Source organism: Adiantum capillus-veneris, chromosome 20 (assembly GCF_014529385.1).
Source record: "Adiantum capillus-veneris isolate H3 chromosome 20, ASM1452938v2, whole genome shotgun sequence".
In the NCBI taxonomy this organism is placed as follows: domain Eukaryota; kingdom Viridiplantae; phylum Streptophyta; class Polypodiopsida; order Polypodiales; family Pteridaceae; genus Adiantum; species Adiantum capillus-veneris.
This window is the reverse complement of record NC_140950.1, coordinates 30,623,319-30,645,934: the sequence shown is the minus strand read 5'-3', so window position 1 is coordinate 30,645,934 and position 22,616 is coordinate 30,623,319. Positions and strand designations below refer to the sequence as shown.

Genomic DNA, 22,616 nt, shown 5'->3' with positions numbered 1-22,616 from the left:
AACCGGGATTTGCAAGTCGGCTCCGTTCTTTAGTGGCTTAACACGTTAGCAATTTGTGACATCGCCCTTCTTGAAAGAAGGTAATCTTCCGCAATTACAATATATCTTCAAAACAACTCAAAGTAGCTCAAAAAAAAAAACTTTCGTGCAGATCGGAACTCCTGATATTCAGGCGAAGTAAAATTAGTCATCACACCCAGACCACACTCATCTTCCACGGGTGTCTTGATGCACTAAAATTACATACCCAAACAATCTCATCCAACTATGAATATTTAGTGGTTAGAAAATCACAATGCAATACAAATGCTAACATATGCATGTTACAAGACAGAAACATAAAGTCACAAATGAGCAGTCCTCCCGCATAACCTAACAAGATCCGGGCCAGGGAGATATCCAACGACTCATTCATCACTCCTCCCGCATAACCTAAAAAGGTACAAGTCGGAAGATATAGAGGCCTTTTACAACAAAACACCTCCCAGACCGCAACCTGCGTCGTTTGGAGGTGTTGAGAGTAACCATTGTTCAAACTTCTTAATACTCCTCCCACATAACCATCCACATCCGGGCCGAGAGTAACAACAACAATATTTTTCAAGCATACAACCAAACGCTTCGCAAACATCTTGTCTGGGTTGTTCTGAGGTTCAAACAATACCAAAACAATATTTCTCACTACTCCACCCGGGAGTAAAATCACCAATCAAACCAGTATGAAAACCAGAGTCAAAACATTTCAAATCGGCACCAAGACAAGCTCAAAACAGATATCATACATTTCAAACAATATTCAAAAGTATCTAGCTATAAAAAAAAACAAGTAGAGAGGTCATTCGAGGTTTTGTTCGGACAATCGAACCTTGAGGACGACTTGCTTGTCCTTCTGTATCACGGTGATGGTTCGGTTCCGAACCTGGAGAGTCGCATCATTCTTGCCGTGCCAAGGCATGCCCAAGAGATAATCTTGGATAGTCATTGGATGAGCACCAATGAGCGGTACCACTTCATTATGTGGAAATCAGCTTTTCCATGATAATCTTGGATAGTCATTGGAAGAGCACCAGTGCGCAATACCACTTTTTGCGTTTGCCCCGTGGCTAGCTCAGCTTCAATTTCTCCACCCTCTGCATCATAATCAAAGTGCATCCGCAATTCATTTGTACTCTCAAGGCATATACCATAGATATCAGGAACTAGTCCAATAGTGGGACTATCTCTCTTAAAGGAGGTGGTGTTGGGCTTTTGTTGACTGTTGGTGCGGGCGTCGGCTCTGCTTGTCTATCAATGTGATGGGGACAGCTAGAATGGTTATGCCCTATTTGAAAGCATTCAAAGCATCGGCCTTCTTGTAGTAAGGTGTCTCGTTGTTGAGGTGTTAAACGAGGCCTTTGTTCGTTGTTGCCGAGAGTTGTGGTTAGTGGCCGGAGGTTCTTCTGTGGTAAACTCTATCTTTCCCTTCATCGGTTTGTAGCCGACTGCGGCATGGTCCATAAGCTCTTGCAAGGTGGAGACTTGCTTGGAGAGACAATATTCTTACAAGTTGGTTATAGTCATCCATGGTTTCGGTGGCAAGCATTTTCAAGTTGCCCCCCTCTGCCAAAATCCGAACTTCAAACATAGAAGTCATGTAACTGCGTGCAAAAACTGTCTTGAAAGCTTGCCAAGTCCTTGGAGCATACAGTTGTGTTATGATTGTAGTTTCCCACAGCATAGCTGTTGTCGAATTGCTGTATAAATTGCAATGCTTTCTTCCGATCTTTCACTCCATAAAAAGTGAAAAATTTGACTATCGTGCCGCCATCCTTAAAATCTTTACGTTGGTTAGGCGCATATCCCGTGTACGGTTAATAAGGGTATCCATATGGGCTCCAACCATTGTAGCCTTGTGGCGGAGGTGGTGGGGGAGGTGGCGGTAAAGGCGGTTGCACTGGATCAAGGTCAGATGGATGCACCATATTTTTGAAGACTCCCTCGATCGGCACAGACGATTTGGAAGGTTGCCGATTGGAAGACCTGGTACTTTCTGATGCCGGAGGAGGAGGTACCTCCTGAGGCATCACAGGGGTAACATGTAATTTAAAAATTGTTGAAACTTTGTAGTATCAAAAGGTTTTGCTAAGGATGCCGCGAAAGAATGTCATGAAGCTCATCGAGAAGAAACTGCAAATATTCTATTGAATCCATGAACGCCATGTCTTGGATTCTTTATGGCTTTATGCCCTGTAAGACAGAGCGATGAAGACGGGAGTGCACCTAATGCGCGATGAAGTAAGCGTGGGAGTGGCTAATAGGTCCGACGTCAGGACCGAAGATACTTCAAATAAGATTCCAATAGCCTCTGGTTTGCTCTATCTGCTCTTTTGCAGGACCAAGGCACACGCTTGATGCACTGATACCATTGTCACAAGGCGGACACCACGTGCCAAAAGAAAAAACAGACCGTACAGTCTTTTAGCACTTCAATAACAATTGAACTCAAATACAAAGACGACACGCGACACGGAGTGGAGAAATTCCACCCCAGAGAGTATTGGCCCCAAACCTTGGCGTCCCTTTTGGTATTTCTTTATATTGCATCAACATAGTACAATGCCGATACTCGTGCTCTGTACCTTCTCACTGAAGCGTGCCAGAGACTAAGCCCTCTAAACTTATATAAAGGCTCTTAGCCTGAAAAGCAATTATAGTGAAAAGCCTCGAACTCAAAAGCATCTGGTCCAAGAGCGCCAAAAGCTGCCAGCATGATTTACGAAAATCCGTACAACTGCCATGCATGTCAGCAACGCAAATCGCGAAATCCGTACAGATTGCCACATCAGCATATCAATGCAATTTGCGGAGCATCTGTATTAATGCCACGTCATCAATTGCTTTAATTTTAATGTCTTTGGGTTACTTGGCCCCATCGTACGGGGTCCCATAAGTTGGCGGGAACTTGTCTTTAAAAAATAGTCTACTCGGCAAGATTTTGCAAGTTGGTAAAACTTCTTCTATTGCTTCTGCTTCTTCACTTAGGGTTTAAGCCCCTCGACAGCGACCTGCAAGTCGGCTCCATTCTTCAATGGCTTGACACGTCAACAATTTGTAACAGCAGTTGAGTACCCCATAGGGGATCATGAGTGGTGGATGGCTTTGGACACATATGAACTTCGACATCTATGAGTATAGATAGTTGTGAGATCCATTCATTTCAGTACGTGCTTTGAGATAAGTAGTCTAGAAGGGATCGTGACTTGTGGATTTCTTTGTATACACTTATGAACTTATAAAAGGAGGATATATGAGATATGGCCACTTATGAACTTATAAAAGAAGGACATACAAGATATGGCCACTATATTGCTATAGTAGATCATGATGTTTCCCAAAATGACACAAATACCTCTGGTAGACAAAGACTTGAACGTTGAACTTACAAGAAGAATTCCTTAGCTACAATGGAGCCACGGGGTTTGCATCTTGTACGCATGTTTATTATTCGATTTGATCCACGAAACATGTGAAGTGGATTTTTTATTAGGCTTTGATATCAAGTGATGTAGAGGATTTTGTAAGGTGCATCCCCTGGGAGAGAAACATTGTCATGGACTTAGGGAGAGGATCTTTGATCTCTACTTTGACAAGATCATTGCATTGATCTACAAATTGAAGCGAAACTTCAATGCTTTAGAGTACTTATTTGCAGAGTTTACCAATGAGACATGGAAGATTAGGTATGATATCTCTGCATCCAAAGCTTCCGCAAGATTGGCTTGGATGGTAGTGCAATTGCGCTTCTACCTCCTCATCAATTAGATTTTTGCCTCTAGAGTTTTTGACACTCATTGAACTCAACAGAGTTATCTCCTAGCCTAGGAAAATGTTATCTCACAGATAGTATAGATAGAGAGCTACACTAATTGTGTAGTGATGGCATTGTTGGCGATGATCTTGCTTTGCTTGATACTAGAGAATAGGAGACACTGGTTATAGGTAGGCCGACTTAGACAAACTAGTTTGGCTCCCTTTCTTCTCAAAGACTCTTCACATATTAAATCTCTTCATCTGGATTTTCCCCTTCATGGAGGGATAATCCTAGCTCAAACTATTAAGTTTAGATTTCCTTATCTTGGAGGATTCTACCTACTGACATGTCATCATCCACTAGTTGCCTATGCATCGATGATTGTTACAACATATGGTAGCTTTAACAGAGCATACCGCTCACTCTAGCCTTTCTTATTATGTGGGAGGTTTTTGACATTGAAAACTTTAATTTCCTTCTTGGAGATTCTGTGGATTCAATCGTTTGGCTCTTTTCTTCCTACAAATAACTACAAACAGCAGACATCCTTATTGGCTTCATTTTGTTTGCAAGCCTATTCACACTCCTTTTACGACTGGTAGGTCTATCAAAACGATAGTTTTTCAAACTTAGTTCGGGACCTTTTTCTTAGATTAAGAGATGCATGCCTCTATTGAAAGCAATATAACAAATATCTACATATACCTTCATAAGTTCAAAATAGTCTGAACTCTCGAATTATAAGAGGGAATAAAGCACTCATAAAACTATAAAAGCAAGGGACACATGAAAAGAAAAGAAAAAAAAAAAAAAACAAACAAACTAAATCACTTTGTTTGCTACGAAACAAAACTAGATAAAACAAAACATTATTAACTTAAAAATGTTTTTTAGAAAAGGCATGTGTAAAATAAGTTGACGCGACTTACTTGGCTTAAAACAAGTACTCAACTTTAAGCAAAAAAAGGATAAGACATCTTAAAAACTTAATCCTAGAAATCAAACTTCACACAACAACTTATAACGGAACACATTCTTAAGTCCTCAGGTAAGCTAAATATGAAATTGAAAAATGAATACTACTACAAACCTACGAAGAGCAAAGAACCAAACTTGACAATATGTGATATCAACTTCACTGTTTGTCCAAACAGGAAGAATAAGATTATCACCTTTATCATGCATAGCTTGGACAACAGCTATGACATCCCTACTCACGTCGTCAGTGCCCAAGAGTAGGTGCAGGTTTATATAGAGGCCATTCATGCTTTGAACGTACTCTACAAAACCGACGAGCTGAGTTGCAATATAACAAATATCTACACTTCTTTTGATGGCCTTTTAATATATGGAGATCTCTAGGCAGTTTGGATTTCCCAAATTGCTACTACACTTTTGGAGTATTATCCTTTAGTGGATATGACACTAAACATCCTCCTTGCTTGCCTCATATCTTTGGCTTTTGGCAGCCAAAGTTTATGGAGAAGTGCTAGAGCAAGAGCTCAAATCTATACGCTGAGCGAGAGGGACTAAGATCATTACAAGCTTTAGGACAATATTCTCTACCATTGATGTTGAAAAGGTTTACACTGTAGATTGAATGACACAGAGAGATCTCTATATAGCCCCAATCAGCACCCTGACAGCACCATGTGGGGGGTGTCAGACATCACAACATTCTAGCTTTTAGAGATCTACCCTACCTCCACTTCCCACACAATAGGGTGTCATCCACCACAGCACGGACACTCTAGGCCATCGAGAAATAGAGAGCACCCGGTTTTTAGACACCCCATCTCTACCATTGCGATGACTCGCAAGGTCACGTGAACCAAGAATAGGACAGAAGCCAAGTGAAAAGTTAAAAGAACAAATGTGAGACATGACATATTGGAGACCAGTTCTACCATAATACTATAAAGTACCTAACTTAGCTTAGATCAAACCCTCGCTTTAGCAACTCCCCCATCTTTTATATATATCATATTACACCCTTATTATGATCCAAAATGAAGCTAGCTAGAGTGTATATCATGCATGTACACCCTTCACATATAGTTTTGCATTCAAAGCCCCTAGCACGAGCTCCCTCCATCCATGGTTATGATCACCACTTATCAATAAATGTAGCTATAGTCTTTATTTTCAGATTCATATTTTCCTTTTTTGGGATGATAGAGGAAATACCAAAAGATGTACATTGATTTGTCTCATACGCTGAGTACAGCCTCTTGAAGACATTGATAATCACCCTCTCTCTCTCTCTCTCTCTCTCTCTCTCTCTCAAACGAACGTGGTTACATGAGACTCCGACTTCAAAGTTGAGATTAAGAAGCTAAATTAAATGATGGTTCAAGCGAAGGTGATTGCCTTGTTGGATAAGATAAGTATTCCTACTATCTCTCATCTCCCACAATTTCCTTGATAAACACAAAGTGCATCGTTGTCCGATCAGTAACTTATCCGTAGACCAAGGAAAAGATGTCTATGGCTTAATATATGGACATCTTGTCCTTAGTCTGTGGATGTTATTGCTTACTCTGACCTTAAGGTCATAGTCGGAATGTCATTCTCTTCCAAGGCTCAAAATGTATCACTAGTGGGATTTGCCATATAAGAGCATCCTATGCTACATTATCAAATGTGTGAATTATAAAACAAAGCTTCTCTCAAAGATACCTTTACCACATGTATTCAAGAGGTACTCATAAATCTTTCTATACACACACTTTGCCATGAATAAAAAGATTATAGATTTCCTTTCATAAACCTGTAATTATTTTTAAAACTTTCTTTTTTTAACCACTGGTAGATCTATAGCTCTTTGAAATATAAAATACTCCTCCGCGTGAATTCACAAGCTACACTTACATCTATCTTTATTTTTAAATCTCACGTGGCAAGAATAGTGGTAGTACTGCAAGACACAATGATAGACATGGCAATAAGTGAGGCTCTAATTATGTGCTTATTGTTGCTTGTATTACCTCAAGTTGAGGGTCACCATATAAACCGCGTATTCTATCGCATCTTTGCACATTTGCTTATGTTTTTACATATTTTGTAGCAAGTATGCCCTTTGATATGGGCTTCCCTTTCAAAGTATATATATGCAGGCATGTATATGTAGATACACATATATACATGCAAACAAATATCGACAAATGAACATGCTTTATGATAGCGATAAATGTGTGTGTGTGTGTGTGTGTGTGTGTGTGTGTGTAGATGCATGCATGTTCATTGGTAGCTATGTAATGTGTATAGAGATACATAATGACATTTTGATCTCATACTTACATAAATTAATAATCCTAATTCCTACCCATGTCATGAACTCTATGGTCACTTTATATGTGAAAGTTCTTGTATTCACTATGCATGTATAACATATTGCACACACTTTTTGACTTACAATCTAACTCTCTAAATTTTGTGTGTATATATGAGACACTCGTTTTGCTTTTCAATATGGATTTCAATCTTATATGTCACAGTGGTGATCATTCTCGATTAAATTGTCTGACTGTTTGTTTAACATGCACTCTACGATGGTTGGAAATCACGTGAAATCATCAGTATTTGTAATATTCAAAATTAGCTTTGAACGATATCATGTACCAATAAACAGGCAAGACACGCACCTTAACAACTCAGGTTTGACTTTTAAGTTATTTGAGGAATGATGCAAGCATGTCTAGGGACATATTTGTAGTGACTCTTGTTGAGTAACAAGCTCACAATTGACGATGCCCATGGAATTCAATTGTACGTGATCCTTTGAATGCAAGATTGTTGCAAATATACGTTAACTTATTTAAAAATTCTTTGAATAATGCTACACATAAAGACATTGACCCAAATTTTCTACTTAGGTTGAAGCTAGCTCTTGCATTCATCAAAAGAATTCCTTACGACGCAGCTAGACAAAACTTTTTTTTCCCATAAGAAAAAGGACAAAGTTGCAAAAGTTTATCGAATTCTTTTCACAAGAATTTGTTAATATGAAGTTTATTGTATTTAGATAAAGTTCTTTATTCATCTATAGCTAGCCTTAAAATAGTACAAAGTCTAACTATCCTAATAATAAAAGTCTTCTAGTAATTAGTGCATGACAAGTTATAAAGAGTTCTTCATTGCCAATGAAATAAAGTTAGCCTAGTAGCAATGTCTGTGCTTTCATGAGGACAGTGTGCAGTCACACTGCTTTTCCATCCTATTCGCTGGTATACCATAATTATGGCAAGTCTTATGGACCTTAATATCTACAACCTTCTTGACAAAAGGAAGAGATAGCAACCTCACAAAAAGAGCCCCACTCCTCTATCTTAAGGCCTAAGGAAACAATTTAAAATTTGTGGTTGTTCCAAACACAAGGACACATAGTAACAATATCACCATATGATAATAGCCCTCACATTGCCTATTCGATCCATTAATTACATAAAGACTAAAGGAATAGTGCAATCCCCACAAGAATATAGGCCTCAGCTAAACAGAGGGCTTTCAATTTTGTAGGGCAACTTGTTTTACTAGGGGAGTAGCACCATGGGTCGGTTTCTAGCAAATGGGTCAGTGGGCGAAATTCATACATAGAGAAAAAAGATACCTTTTGCTTGGAGGTGGAAAGGAAATATGTAAGTGGGCATGCTCTTGCAGATCACTCCTTACTCAAAGAGCCTTATAAAATTTAGAGGGCACATTTAGAAGACCATCCATGTTGGAGGTGTTTCTAAGAGGTGATGTGATCGCGTGACGTATAGGCAAAAGTTCTACTTCAATTGGGCTCTAAAAGCACGGCTATTTAATTAATTATCTATGCCATTAGTACAAAAGCTTACATACAAACACCAATGAAAATGATGCTCACATGGTCCATTTTAGGATGAAAAGATTGATGAAAACACAATGTATATTGATGAAGAAGGGGAAATGAACCTTCCAATATGACAAAACCACCTTAATAGAAAGCAAATAATCAACTAGGAAGCTAACCTGTACATGTGATGAGGTCGTTTTGCAAGCCACAAAGGTTCATCCAATCCAATTAAGCGTAGGCCTTAGTATTGTCATTACCCCTTGATGACTATGCAAAAAAAAAGAGTGCTATTGTTGGGAGCTCAGAGGCATTGCGCATAAAAGGCCAATTACAATAGGCGCAGCAGGATGAAGGTGTTGCTTACCTGGCGCAAATATTAGCAAGTAGACACGTCCACGGTTCTGTCGTCCCCTAGTGCCGGCTACCAAAAACAGTGGAACTGATAGTTAGCCTCAACCCTGGCGCAGCTCATCATTCGACATGCACAGGCCTTTCACTGCATGCACGTGCAGATGGTGACCGGACAACACACAACAGAAACAGTAAAAAACACTGCGCCATCATCTCATCATCAGAAACAGTAGAAAAACATTGTGGCTAATTAACATTTAGTAGACAATGTCCACAAATTTGCCCATCCTTGTCAATTTATTCACAAAAAAAAAATTAACACAATTACTGTCTTTGCCTGGAGCAATTAGAGCTGTAGAGTAGAAGCTGGCACTTTATTGTGGCTGCCGCTTAATTCGGATGACTAGATACAGTTTGTGGGCACTCGGGAGTTCAGAGACAGACAATAAAGTGGCAGCTGAGTGCATGGTCACTCAAGAAAGACAGCTGTATAGAATTAGTGTGCATATCCTCTGCAGTCATGCGTCAGGTGCCATCGAAGTGCCACAGCAAATCTACCTCCACCCAAGAGTCGGCTGTCAGCAGGGCGGACGTACAGCAGGATGCAGCGGGCTCGCTAGGGATTATATTACACGAAGCAGCAGGCACCACAGTGGTAAAGCTGTTGGAGAGGTCCGCAATATTGAGATATTCTTCCAAGTCCAGCAAATGGGTGCTGTAAGCGCCACAGCTATCCGGCGCCGCTACCTCAACTGCTGCAGCGCTAGCGCTGCTTGTCCGGGATGATATTGCACTGGGCTCTGTAGCGGCCTTCCCTGTACTAGTGCCGGCACATGAGTCGGCGAACGAGTCAAAATCGACATCTGTTTCTGCGCTGCTAGCTTCCTTGTGGTCTGCTGCATCTTGCATCTCAGCATTAGCTGCCGTGAGCGGGGCTACTTGTGGCTGATCACAGTAGTTGGGGAGCGGGGCCGGGGAGGAGTGCAGTGGCGCTGCAGCGGCTGCAGCAGCGGCGGCCGCCTGGATGCTTTTGGGAGAGAGATCGGCAAGGGGAGCGTAACGAAGATGAGAGTCGGGGAAATTGAGATGAGCAGAAGAGCCCTTGAGAGAGAGGGCGGCCACGTCATAAGCGCGAGCGGCCATTTCTGGCGTGGCAAAGGAACCTAGCCAGATGCGAGTCTTCTTGCGAGGGGCGCGGATCTCTGAAACCCATTTGCCCCAGCTACGCTGCCGGACGCCGCGAAAGCAAGAAGGGGCAGATATAGTGCGTCCTGGCTGCTCCTCTCCTGCAGGCGCACAAGTGATCGCCTGCTCCTCCTCCTCCTCCTGCTCTACTTCCGCCTTCCCTGCCCCCCTGGCTCGCCCTTTCTTTATCATAATCGCCTCTCGCCTGCGAATCATCATCATCATCAGCGCTCGCTCATTTTCATCGGCGCCCCCACAAAATGTTCCATGAAAAGACGCCTCTCTTTCCCAATTGGTATGCTAAGTGGAAAGCACGCACAGACAGACAGGCACAACAGCAGCAGCCAGGCCACTCCAGGAGTCAGAGTCGCTGGCCGATAAGACACACAAAAGGTCTTCCCGCCACATTAATGAGCTGGCAGGCCATCTGTTCCATGTTGCTGGCCCACCAGGGTTACATTACAAACACACAACACGGTAGGCACAAAACCATGAGAAAGCGGTCGAGGTAGCAGCCATGGCTGGCGCCTCGTGGACATACCTTCTGGGACGATGGCATAGAAGAAGAAGCAAGCCGGTGACGAGTACTACGACTCAATGCAAGGCACCAGCTCCGATTTTCCTGCAGAGGTGAGCCAATGGCAAGGCCTCCATGCAGGTCCAGTGTCGAGCGAACTTAACGTACATACATTCTCTCTCCTTTCTCTCTCTATATACACACACAATGTAACCACGTCTCCCTCCCTTCATCTCCGCTGATCACAAGCCTGCATGTATTCAAACCCCCTCTCAAGTTGCGTCTCCTGCAAGTGGCTCGGCCCTCCCCATACCTACTTCCCCTTTTGATCTAGCATCGCACCCGACCTCATTTCCCCTCAAGATTCCCAAGACCGTCGGTGGAAAAAATTCGGCCCCGTTTCGTATAGAATAGTGGGCGCAGGTCAAAACACACATCCACAAGTTTGTACACCCGTACATTAACGTTTTAGATCCTTCACACGTTTTCCTTTCCTCTTCTTTACACAGTCGCTCCCACAACTTTAAAGGATTGCTGACACTCAACACTTATTGTCAGGTTGCTTTTAGAGCAGAGTCGCACCCAAGGGCAGTGGGGGGAGTGGGGGGGGAGGAAGGAGTCCAAGATTAGAAAATGAGATTTTTTTTGCGTGATTGTAGAGGCCCCGCTGATGCTGCGATAACCCTTTGGAAAATGAGGGGGTTAAGCTATAGTTCCAGAAAATAACGCAGCAGCGCATTTCTCTCTGGTTTTGTCCAATGAGCGACTGTGCTTTTTCCCATATCCTCGCCTTTTTCATAGCTTTCTCTCTGCGAAACTGCAGGTTCAACCAAAGGTGAGATAATTTCCTCTTGCCCCTGTTGCACCCTGGTGCGACTCGGCTCTTAGTCGGGCTGCGGGCATTTTACCATTTTTGGGCATTTTATCCATCATTTAGGAGTGAAAATGCGAGTTACCTTGCAGAAAGAATTACCATAAAAAACTAGAATTTGAAGGAAAAGTGTGCCCATAAAAAATTAACGGTGCTCACTGTATGCATTGCTAGAAACACAAAACTCTCACAACTCAATCTCGCAGTGGACGGGGCAAGCACAAAGAGTCAATACTCTCGTCAACATTGACAAAAAACCTGTCACCGATTACAATGCACTTGTTTAGGTTTTTACTTTTAACTTTTTATTCTACAATTTGGAAAAATTACAATGTTTTTCGTAGTTTAGTTGTAATTTTTGGCTTGCTAAAGGCCTTAGTAACCAAAGGATGAAGGTCGTTCAATTTTCTTTTTAAGACAAGTGTCCCTAAGGGGATCAAAAGTCTTATGAACAGAAAGCTATTCTCCAAGATGCATTTACTTTTTGGTCTCCTTAGGGTCGTTCAATTTTCTTTGTAAGTTTATTTATGTTAGCGTTGTTGTAGAATCCCATGCAGTCATTCAGAACTTCAGCTGGTCTTGCTAGACGGCTCGTACACGCACTTATAGAGAATGATAGGTGACTGTAGGTCTGAAGAAGAAAAGCTAAGAAGGCAACACTTCATTGGTTTGCAGCTCATAGCGCACCTCCAGGAAGTGCTTAGCTCTCTGCCTAGCGGAACTAGTTGGTGACGGATTGTGTTTGTAAAGGATCGGCTAGATTGGAAACTTTTGTAATTATGTCAATCAGCGATAGCAGTACCTTCCCCCATGTAACTTTTGTTTTTTTTCATCCTCCTATGTTTCACCAGAGAAATGTAACCTTGCTTCTTTGCTAATATTCAATCACAGCGTTTTTTATGGGGAAAAAAATTTATTTGTAAGACAAGTGTTCCTAATGGCTTCAAAAGTTTTAGCCTTTTAAATGCTTTCTTTAGAGCCTACATTCACTTTTTGGACATGCTTTAAAAAGACTTTACTTAAACAATATATCCATAGGAATATGTGCATACGATCTTGGGTTGATTCATTTAGTAAGAATCTAAGTGAGATGCCGCTTTGCGCGCTTTGCGAAAGGAAGAATAAAACAAGCAAATTCACAGGGAGGTTGAAAGTGGTGGGTAACTAGTCATTTGGAGACGGACACTAAAAGAGCCCGCTTAAATTTTGACGTCAAATTACCGACATAAATGACGGGCTTCGGTATATGTGTAGGTAAATCTGGAGGGAGTTCAACTTTTTCTAAAAATTATTTTTTGAATTTCCAACGTCTGTACTGACAGCTATTCTGGCGCCTGTATCGAGGTCCTTTCTAACGCCTGTACTGTCATAATAACTAATATCTAATTCTCCTAAATGATTTTCTCATGTTAAACTGATCATTTAATATGGGGAAATGCCAAGGGAGAAAAAGCTAGAATATTGCTTAAGCTGGCAAACCGGCCACAGTAGGGATCCAAAGGGGGGGCCGTCTGCAAAAGAGCCATGTGCAACAATGGGCTTTAAACACCCTAAGTTCAGTCCATTAAGACTTTCAAAATGCTAATGTTCCAAAATTCAAAGGTTGTGTCCAAAGGTCAAACACTAGGGAAATTGGATGCTTTGTGTGTGTACCAAAAGTCTTCAAAACTCCTACAAAGGAGGGGGCGAGCCTTGCAAGTAGGGGATGAGAGAGAAACACACACACACACACACACATAGTCACAAGATTCCTTTACACAAAGGGAATGAGGGACACATGTCAACTCCCTAGCCCAGATGCCCACAAGGTGCACTCAAATCCTATTGGATGGCCATGGAGGTGGACCAATGAGAATTAGGCTAGACTAAATCTAAATAATTCATTTAGAAACACTTAATAAAATAACCAATAAGAATTAAGCTCTCTAGAAGACTATTGGACAGTCTCCCAAGGGGTCCAATGAGCATTCAGCAGCCAAATGGCTTGCCTGTTCCTATTGGCTAGGAGACAAAGGGGTCCAATGAGAGTTTAGTTTCATTAATTAATTACCTAAATCTCTAAAAGGGGAAGGGGAACACATGTCAGAAGGCTATAACTTATGCTTCTTAATTCTCATTGGCTAAGCTTGGAGAGGTCCAATGGGGTTTCAACATGAGTAATTTGCATGAGGGGTCGACCAAGAGAGAGAGAGGGGACTGAATTTCTCAAGGCATTATTCCACACACAAACTCACACTAGCTCATGTGTGAAGTAAGAGGACTCAGAGACTCTCCTTCTCAAGCTTTAATGGAAAGCTTATCACCTACTCCAAGCTTGTGAGAAGGGGGGCCTACACCAACAACTCTTGGCTTTGTGATGCAAAACAACCAAGAGACAAGCTTCAATGCATGCTCATCTCCTCTACCATGCTAATTACTAAGCTATGCTATGCTAATATGAGTGATTATGTGAGAAAATGTACATCTTTCTTGTAAGACTACTCCTTCTTCCTCTCAATCTACTCTCCCCGCTAGCTCTCACCATCTTCAAAGGTATGTGAGGTCTTGTGTCTAAGACCGTGAGAGAATTGATCTTGTGTTTATAAGTGTTTTGCTCAGTGCTTGAAGTTTCCATCTTCATTGCACTAGCTAGTTATTGAAGGAGCACAAAGAATTGTATTGTAAAATGTCTCCCTTGATAGGAGAAACCTATAATACAAAGCCTTTTGGAGGGGGATCGGCTCCATGAAAATCTAGTCCTCAACTGTTGTCAATAGCTTAATTTCTCTCTCTTTTGAAGTATTGTTCATGCCTATCTAACTAGGTGTTATGCTTTTTGTTGCTCTCTCCACCCAAGCACTCTTGTTATGCTCATTAGGAACCTATTCTAATAAAATGCTCACTATGTTCATGTTGTTTTTTGATACACACAAGTTATTAGGCCATTAATGTTACATTGGTATCAAAGGACAAGGTTTCTCCTTTCTTGCTCAAGAAGGGAGGTCCTCAAGCTAGCTATAAATGGTTGTTGTTATTAATTGCAATTGTTACCATATACATGTGGTAGTGATGTGTGTGAACACACTAGGACCATCTGGGCATTTTTTCCATCTTCAAGAGGTTTTTTCCCCCGTGCATTGTATATACGCCCATCACTCTAAGGCTATCTATCTTTCGATTGCACACTAAGTAACACACTCTCTATTGTGTGCCTTGAGCTACCTTCATCTTCTCCAATGTGTGTGCCTTTCTCTGCAACCCTAATTCCAAAAATTGGTATCAAAGCAGGTTGCGTCCTCCCGGGCTTAGTCGCCAGCTGCTCCAACACACGCCTGTGAGGTTTGGCGAGCGTTCGTAGGTCAACAAATATTTCAGGATAGCTCGTAGAGCTGCGTCTGCTCAGATTTCTGATTCAGGCTCATTTCGGTCTCCGTTTCCACTAGAGGTAGATCTGCACAGGCAATTTTGTCATTTTGTGCAGAATTTTCGTCAGTGACATTTTTTGCATAACAGGTGCCTTACAGTCTTCTATGGTTTGTGCTATATAGCACGTGTTGTTCCCACTCCATTTCTCCTCTTTTTGGGCAATTCTCACATCAGGTGTAGCATTTACCATGGCTGTCAACAACACATATGTGTTCAAGATGTTTGTTGCTGAGGATAGGTTGGATGGGGACAATTACCCTATGTGGGCTTATATGATGCAACACGTTCTTGTGTCAAAGGGCGTCTAGAATATTATGCAGGGCATTGATGTACGTCCTAGTTCTGAGGATGTAGGCGATGTTGAGGATGTTGCAGGTCTTCCTGCAAGGATTGCTGCTATTAGAGTTGTTTTGCCTACGGTAGAACAAGCTTGTTGGGATATAAAGGATGAGCAGGCTCATGCATTGATTGCGTTGTCTATGAAGCGCACTATTGTTCCTCACATTCGTTCAGCAAAATCTGCAAAACAGGCTTGGGATATTCTAGCAGGTCTTTATGCAAGTCGCCATGAGGCTAAAATTGTTTTGCTGCGTAAAGAGCTGGAGTCGAAGATTATGCATGAGGAAGCTAAGATGATATGGACACTTTCCTTGCTGGTGGTGTCAAGGATATCAATGAGAAACTTATTTCTGCAAGTGAAGTCATTTCAGACAGTTCCCTTGTGCAGATTGTTCTTGATGCCTTACCAGATTCTTACCAGACTTTTGCTAGTACTTGGAGACTTATGACCCAAGGAAATCCTGAAGTTGTCAAGTTTGATGCATTATGCACATTGTTGTTGCAATAATAACTTTCTAGAAAAAACAGGACTAGGCAGCGTGCAGTTGAACGGGCTTTTATTGCTTCTCAAAGAAAGGGTGGTAACAACAATGCAGCCACTTCTTATGGTTCTGCTGTGAGTGGAAATTTTTTTGTTCCTAATGCTTCTGCTGGCAGCAATTCGTCTAGAAGTTTTGGTGATAAGGGCAAAAAGAAGATGCGTTGCCATTATTGTAAATCTAATGATCACTTGATCAAGCAGTGTCCTAAGTTGAAGGCCAAAGAGGCTAAGAAGAAAGAGCGTGGTTCCATTGCAAATGCTGGTTCCACTACAAATGCAGCCATTGTTGAGTCTTTTGTGAAAGGAGACTATAATGTTGATGTTGATGCAGAATGGGCTTTTAGTACAGAGTGTACTTACAATCTTGATGTCCATGATGCATGCATGTCAGTTGTTGCAGATTCACATGTGTGGTATTTCGACAATGGTGCTACAAAGCACATTACCTCACATCGTGAATTGTTCACCTCTCTCGAGTCTGTCCCTCATGGGAATTCAGTCACTTGTGACAACAATGCATCTTATCCGCTTCGAGGAGTTGGAAAGATAGTGCTTACTGCTGCAAATGGCAGTTCTTTCACACTTGTTGATGCATTTTATGTACCTGGGATCAAGAAGAATCTCTTGTTTGTATCCGCACTTGCTAGACTTTATAGTCAAATTTGTGGATGAGAGATGTACAGTTCATGATCTCAGTTTTGGTGATGAAATTGTTGCATCTGTCCTTTTGTGTCGTGGGTTGTATAAGCTCACTTTTTATGACAAGCATGGACAAAATTTTGCAAATGTAGTTGCAGATTCAAGGGCTATCTCAGATGCAAAACTTTGGCATGCACGTTTTGGTCATCTGAATTTTGCCAGTTTGTTGCGTTTGCAGAAATATAATATGGTTGCTTCTTTGCCGCCTCTTGAAGCACCTGTCAAACATGTTTGTGAAGGTTGTATTTTGGATAAAATACAACGTTCTAAATTTTCAAAGGATGGTTCAGTCAGGGCCACATGCAAGTTGCAACTTGTGCATAGGGATGTTTGTGGGCCCATGCAAACTCCATCCTTGGGCAATTACCTGTACTTCGTGACTTTCATTGATGATTACTCCAGGCATGCATGGGTATTTTCGCTTAAAGAGAAGTCCGAAGTTTTTATGTGCTTCAAGCAATGTCTGGCTATGACTGAAAATGTCTCGAAATGTACTATGGACACCCTCCGTTCCGATCGAGGGGGGGAGTATATGTCTCATGAATTCAATGCATTTCTGGCCTGTCGTGGGATAAAACACCAATGTACAGTGCCTTATACACCTCAACAAAATGGTGTTGCTGAGAGGAAAAAGATGTCACTTATGGAAATGGAACGATGTATGGTCAAAAGTCAAGCTTTGCCGCATTCTTTTTGACTCGAGGCCATCATGTGTGCCACTTATGTACTAAATAGGTGTCCTACAAAAGTTTTGCAGTCTATTTCTCCATATGAAACATGCAATGATAGAAAGCCTTCTATTGAGAACATGCGTGTTTTTAGCTGTTTGGCATATGCTTTGGTGCCACAAACATAGCACAAAAAATTGGATGATAAGGCTGTCAAACGTATTTTTGTTGGTTATAGTGTTGAAAGCAAAGGTTACAGGTTGTATCATCCACAAACAAAGCGTATTCTGGTTTCACGGGATGTAGTGTTTGTGGAAGATTCTGTTTAGCCCTTGTTATCATGTACTAGAGGCAGTAATGTCAGCTCACAGGACATTTATGACACTTTGTTGCCTCTTTTCAGTTGTGGAAATAAGAATGTAAGTTCCAATGAGGAAAATGTACAGCCTATGGGGGTTCTCGAAAATGTTACAAATCAGCCTATTACTGATGCAGATGTACATGATGTACTTGATGAGGAAAGGGCTGAAAATGAGCAGGCTAGAGGTATGCCAAAATGGCTGGTGCATACATTGTATGAAAGTAAATTGGATGCACCTTTGTCTAGTCGTACTCGTTCAGGCTGTCACCATGTATCTTATGCATCAGATTGTTATGCTTTGGCTGTGACTAGCTTACATGATGTTGAGGAGCCTCTGTCTTTTGATGAAGCACATAATTCAGAAAATTGCATGGCTGCCATGCAATCTGAATATGATGCACTTATAGAAAATGACACATGGAATTTATGTGATTTGCCTCCTGGCAAATAGGCCATTGGTACGAAGTGGGTTTACAAGTTGAAACACAAGCCGGATGGTGAGATCGATCACCATAAGGCTCGACTTGTTGCAGAGGGTTATGCACAGCAAAAAGGCATAGATTATGAAGAGACTTTTGCTCCCACTTATCGTATGACTACTGTGTGTTTTCTATGTGCATTGGCAGCTCATTTTGGTTGGGATGTACATCAATCATACATTGTTACTACTTTCTTAATGAATGGTGACATATTTGAGGAAGTTTATGTAACGCAGCCTCGTGGTTTTGTCAAGAAAGGACAAGAGGACAAAGTGTGCAAATGTAACAAGGCTTTGTATGGGTTGAAGAAATCTCCTCGTATTTGCTATGAGAAAGCTGACACTCATTTGGTCAAACAAGGCTTTGTTAATAGTCCAACAGAAAGCACATTGTATGTAAAGCATGAGGGTGATGTACTTCTCATTGTGGTTCTTTATGTAGATGATTTGCTGATCAGTGAACCAAATGAGAGACATATTGCTAAATTGAAGGCTGATTTGAATGCTACTTTCAAGATGAAATATTTGGGGTTGTTGCATCATTACTTGGGTATACAATTTAAGCAGTGTGATGGTGGTATTGCCTTGTATCAGAAAAGTTACCTAGAGACATTGCTATGCAAGTTTGGACTTGAGGATTGCAAACATATTGCCACTGCCATGAAAACAGGTTTGAAATTGAGTCTTCATGACGCTCGTGATCCTACTGATGTCTTTCTTTACCAAACTATTGTTGGGTGCCTCATTTATGTATGCAACACGAGGCCGGATATTCAGTTTGTAGTCTCACAGGTCAGCAAATTTATGCATAGCCCAGGGTCTAAGAATTGGCACGCTATCAAGAGGATTTTTTGCCACCTTAGTGGCACTTTACATCTTGGCTTGTTTTATCCCAAGGGGGGATCATTGGCGCCAAACATACATGCTTTTTCGGACTTAGATTGGGCTGGTTGTTTTGACATGCGAGTGTCCACGGGTGGTTTTTGTTTCATGCTTGGCAGTTCATGTATATCATGGCTGAGCAAGAAGCAACCTACTGTGACCACTTCAAGTTGTGAGGCTGAGTACATGGCAGTCTTCACAGCTACGGTTGAGTGTGTATGGCTCAGACGTCTTATGGCTGATTTGGGTGTTGGACAGGACACTGCCAACACTATCTACATTGACAGTCAGAGCGCATTGGCAGTTGTGAGGAAACCAGTTTTTCATGCTCTCACAAAGCACATTGAGGTGAATTACCACTATGTTAGGGAGAGGCTCTCATAGGAGAGATCATCTTGGCTTATGTGCCAACACAGGACAACCTTGTAGATCTTTTCACAAAGGCATTGTCTAATGAGAAGCTCGGAGTTTTCCGCAAAGATTTGGGCTTACTCCCCTTTGTTGACTGATCATGTCCTTAGGGCATGGCACTTCCCTTTACTCATGTGCCAGCTCTCATTCACCGCATCACTCCAGGGGGGATTTGTTACCATATACATGTGGTAGTGATGTGTGTGAACGCACTAGGACCGTCGGGGCATTTTTTCCCTCTTTAGGAGGTTTTCCCCCCCTCATTGTATATACGCCCATCACTCTAGGGCTATCTATCTTTCCATTGCACACTAAGTAACACACTCTCTATTGTGTGCCTTGAGCTTCCTTCGTCTTCTCCAAGCTATGTGAGTTTCTTTGCGACCCTAATTCCAACAGCGATTGAGTAAGTAGAATAGGGATTTTTCAGCCTTGCAGTGTGCCTGCCTTTCTGCAGATAACGGGGCATCGCCGTCGAGAGCTATAGTCTACGGGGCTTGCCTACGGCTTAACCACTAATGACATTAGGAAGAGGATGGTCTAGGAGGGCCTCTTTATTTTCCATGAGATTATGGAGGTGATTAAAATTTTGACGAATAGGTGTATGCCATGTGTGCAAGAATGGTGGGTGTGTAAGAGAGGTGTAAGAGTGGTCAAAGGATACACTTTTTCTACCCAAAAAGAGAGTGGACAGCTTTATGATTTTCGACCCTCCATAACTCCTACATATGATCTCTAATTTAGCGGAGATCATAGATTTGTAATCTACACGTCGAGCTCTTTCCAAAGATATGTCACATGATATGGTTTTGCATGCTAGGTTTTAAAATTCATTTTGAGGGGGGAATTTGAATTCAAATAAACTAGCTGTTTTGCTTGTTTGAATTTAAAAGTTGTCATTTGATTGCTTTCTTAATACTAGAGCTTTGACTCCCTTAAACTTCCAAATAAAGAGGCCCTCCTAGACCCCATTCTCTTCGTAATGAGCTATTAGAATCTTGACAGAGGAGCCGGTGTTGTTTTGGTGTTGAAAGACCCTCTCTTCTATTCCTTGCAATTAAGGATATTCGAGCCATGGGTATAGTAGCTTGAGTGCTTTTCTAAAGGGGTAAAGAGGAATAGCAACTAGGGCTTGAAGTGCCAAAGTACATCGAAAAGTTGTTAGAATGGCTTACAATAGTAAAGAGAGTGAAATTAATGTCGATAACTTTGATTTTTCTAATGAGCAGGCTACTAATGATGCCCCTATGCTTGTTAACTACCTTGTTTCTAGGCTTCAACAAGCCATGGGAAATCCATCCCTCCAAAGTGAAGTGCAACGGCAGCTTCGTGCTCATGGGATTCTCCAACCTCCTCACCATGACGAGAGAGTACCTAGGAAGCCTCCTTTTGAGACTCCCAAAAGAGGCCTCTCTCTGATTTGGGAAGAAGAAGAGGATCCATACGAAGGGCTCAAAAATTTGCTTCTAGAAGACGCTCTCCTTCCCAAAGGAGAACTCAAGATCCCCCACCAAAGGAACGAGACAGAAGTGAGTCTCCTGCCACCTCGGTGGAGATGCTCCACGAAGATGGCGGGCAAAACACTCTCCATCACCTCCTAAATAAAAAAGACCATCGCACACCTCTCCACACCATAATTCAAAGAGAGATGACAAAAAGCAAGAGAAGAAAAAGGTGATAAAGAGGTCACCCTCTTCTCCATCTTCTTCGTCCTCTTCCTCTTATGAAGAAAGTGATGGTGCCCACAAAGAGAACCGAGGCAAGAAAAAGGTGAGAAAGAGGTCACCCTCTTTTCCATCTTCCTCAAATTCTTCATCTTCTGAAGAAAGCAATGGTGCAACTTTTGAACCATAAAAAAGAAGAGGCTATAGAAAAACCTATGCCGCGTGGAAGAGATCGTCCAAGCTCAAGAAGTTCAAAGAGGGAGGAAAGAGCATCTCTTTCCTTACCTATGATGGCACCTTTGGTGCTACCAACAAAGTCTAGGTTTTCATCAACAATTTGATGCGGCATTTGGAGATGAGGGCTTCACGGAGTCCTCTAAGCTACGCCATGTAGCTATGCATTTTCAAAAGTCCGCTAGGCATTGGTGGTCTAGGCTACGGGAAAATGGTGAAGCTCCACGAACATGGAAAGCATTAAGAGCTTCCATTATGAAGCAGTTTTTGGCCACCGATGCCAAAGACAAAGTACTCACCGAATGGCGAAGCTTGAAGCCTCTCCCTACGAATCCATTCACAAATATGTAGACAAGTTTTGGGACTTACATCTCAAGCCACTGTCTTCAAAAAGATGGATTTTGGAGAGCAAAAACAACAATTTTGTACGGGCTTAACTGAAGAAATGACGGAGTATGTGAAATCCCAAAGGCCACGCACTATATCTGTGGTTATACACCATACTATGGTGGCTTCTTGAATCAATTTCCAAACAGGGGCTAAAAGAAATTCTAATCCCACAAAAAACAAGGGTTCCAATGAGCCTAAGGGGAAGGACAATGTCCAAAAGTCTCCTAAGGGCAATTCCATTAACAACCAAAGCTAAGGAGAAGGGAGTTTACAAAGGCAAAAATAAACTCTCACCTAAAGAGCTCGAGCATTATTGCAAGGATAACCGTTGGTTCAAGTGTGGAGAGCAAGGGCATGTGTACCGCGCTTGTCCCCAAAAAACACCCGCCATGAGCCTCCTTTAGAGAGCTACCTTGGTCGAAATCCAAGAAGAGGAAGCTCACCACAAAGGATCTCCTCTATGCCATGCTTGGGGAAAGGTAAGAGAACACGATGCTTTTATTCTCTTTGACCCTAGTTCTACTCACAATTTTATATCCACAGAGTAATTGGCCACCAAGCTAGGCATCCAAGCCTATGGTATGGGAGATGTCCTACCCGTAGATGGTGCTTTCAAGGGACAGGAAGCTTCAGTCACTCCCTTAATTGAGAAATTGAAGCTCCATGTCCAAAGCTATGTGGAAAAAGAGGACTTCTTTATCTCTCCTCTCAAGCACGAGGATGTAATCCTAGGGGCACCATGGTTTGATCGCATGGCTTCCAATGGTAAATTCCCTGAAAGGAAAATCTACTTTAGGTTCAGGGAAAAAATATGTACATAAATGCCAAGGAGTTGGGTAACACCATACCCATTGTACATACACAAGATTTCAACAATAAGTCAATAAAGAGCTCTATTTCTGTTACATGATTTTTGTTAAAGATTCTCAAAATGAACCTAATGCTTTAATGAAATAAAATATAAAAAATCGTAAAGAATTAGAGTTATCCAATTTTCTCAAGGGGTTTCAA

General features: G+C 41.8%; 1 protein-coding gene across 13 annotated transcripts in view; it reads right to left on the bottom strand.

Annotated features, from left to right (window-relative positions):
• Positions 1 to 11,048, bottom strand: part of LOC147432311 (uncharacterized) — a 141,347-nt gene extending 130,299 nt beyond the window's left edge. For 7 of the 13 annotated variants that reach the window (XR_015185548.1, XR_015185546.1, XR_015185547.1 and 4 more), the window contains exons 1-3: positions 10,687 to 11,048; positions 8,974 to 9,030; positions 8,786 to 8,876 (exon numbers count right to left, since the gene is read on the bottom strand). Coding sequence is in view for 1 of the 13 variants with exons in the window: in XM_086492273.1 (XP_086348399.1) it covers positions 9,486 to 10,337 (852 nt within the window). In the remaining 12 variants the exon portion in view is untranslated. Of the gene's footprint in view, positions 1 to 8,785; positions 8,877 to 8,973; positions 9,106 to 9,230; positions 10,351 to 10,686 lie in introns of those variants that run through there. The other 6 variants (XR_015185538.1, XR_015185533.1, XR_015185535.1 and 3 more) reach the window with 6 other exon arrangements.
• Positions 11,049 to 22,616: the final 11,568 nt, after the last annotated feature.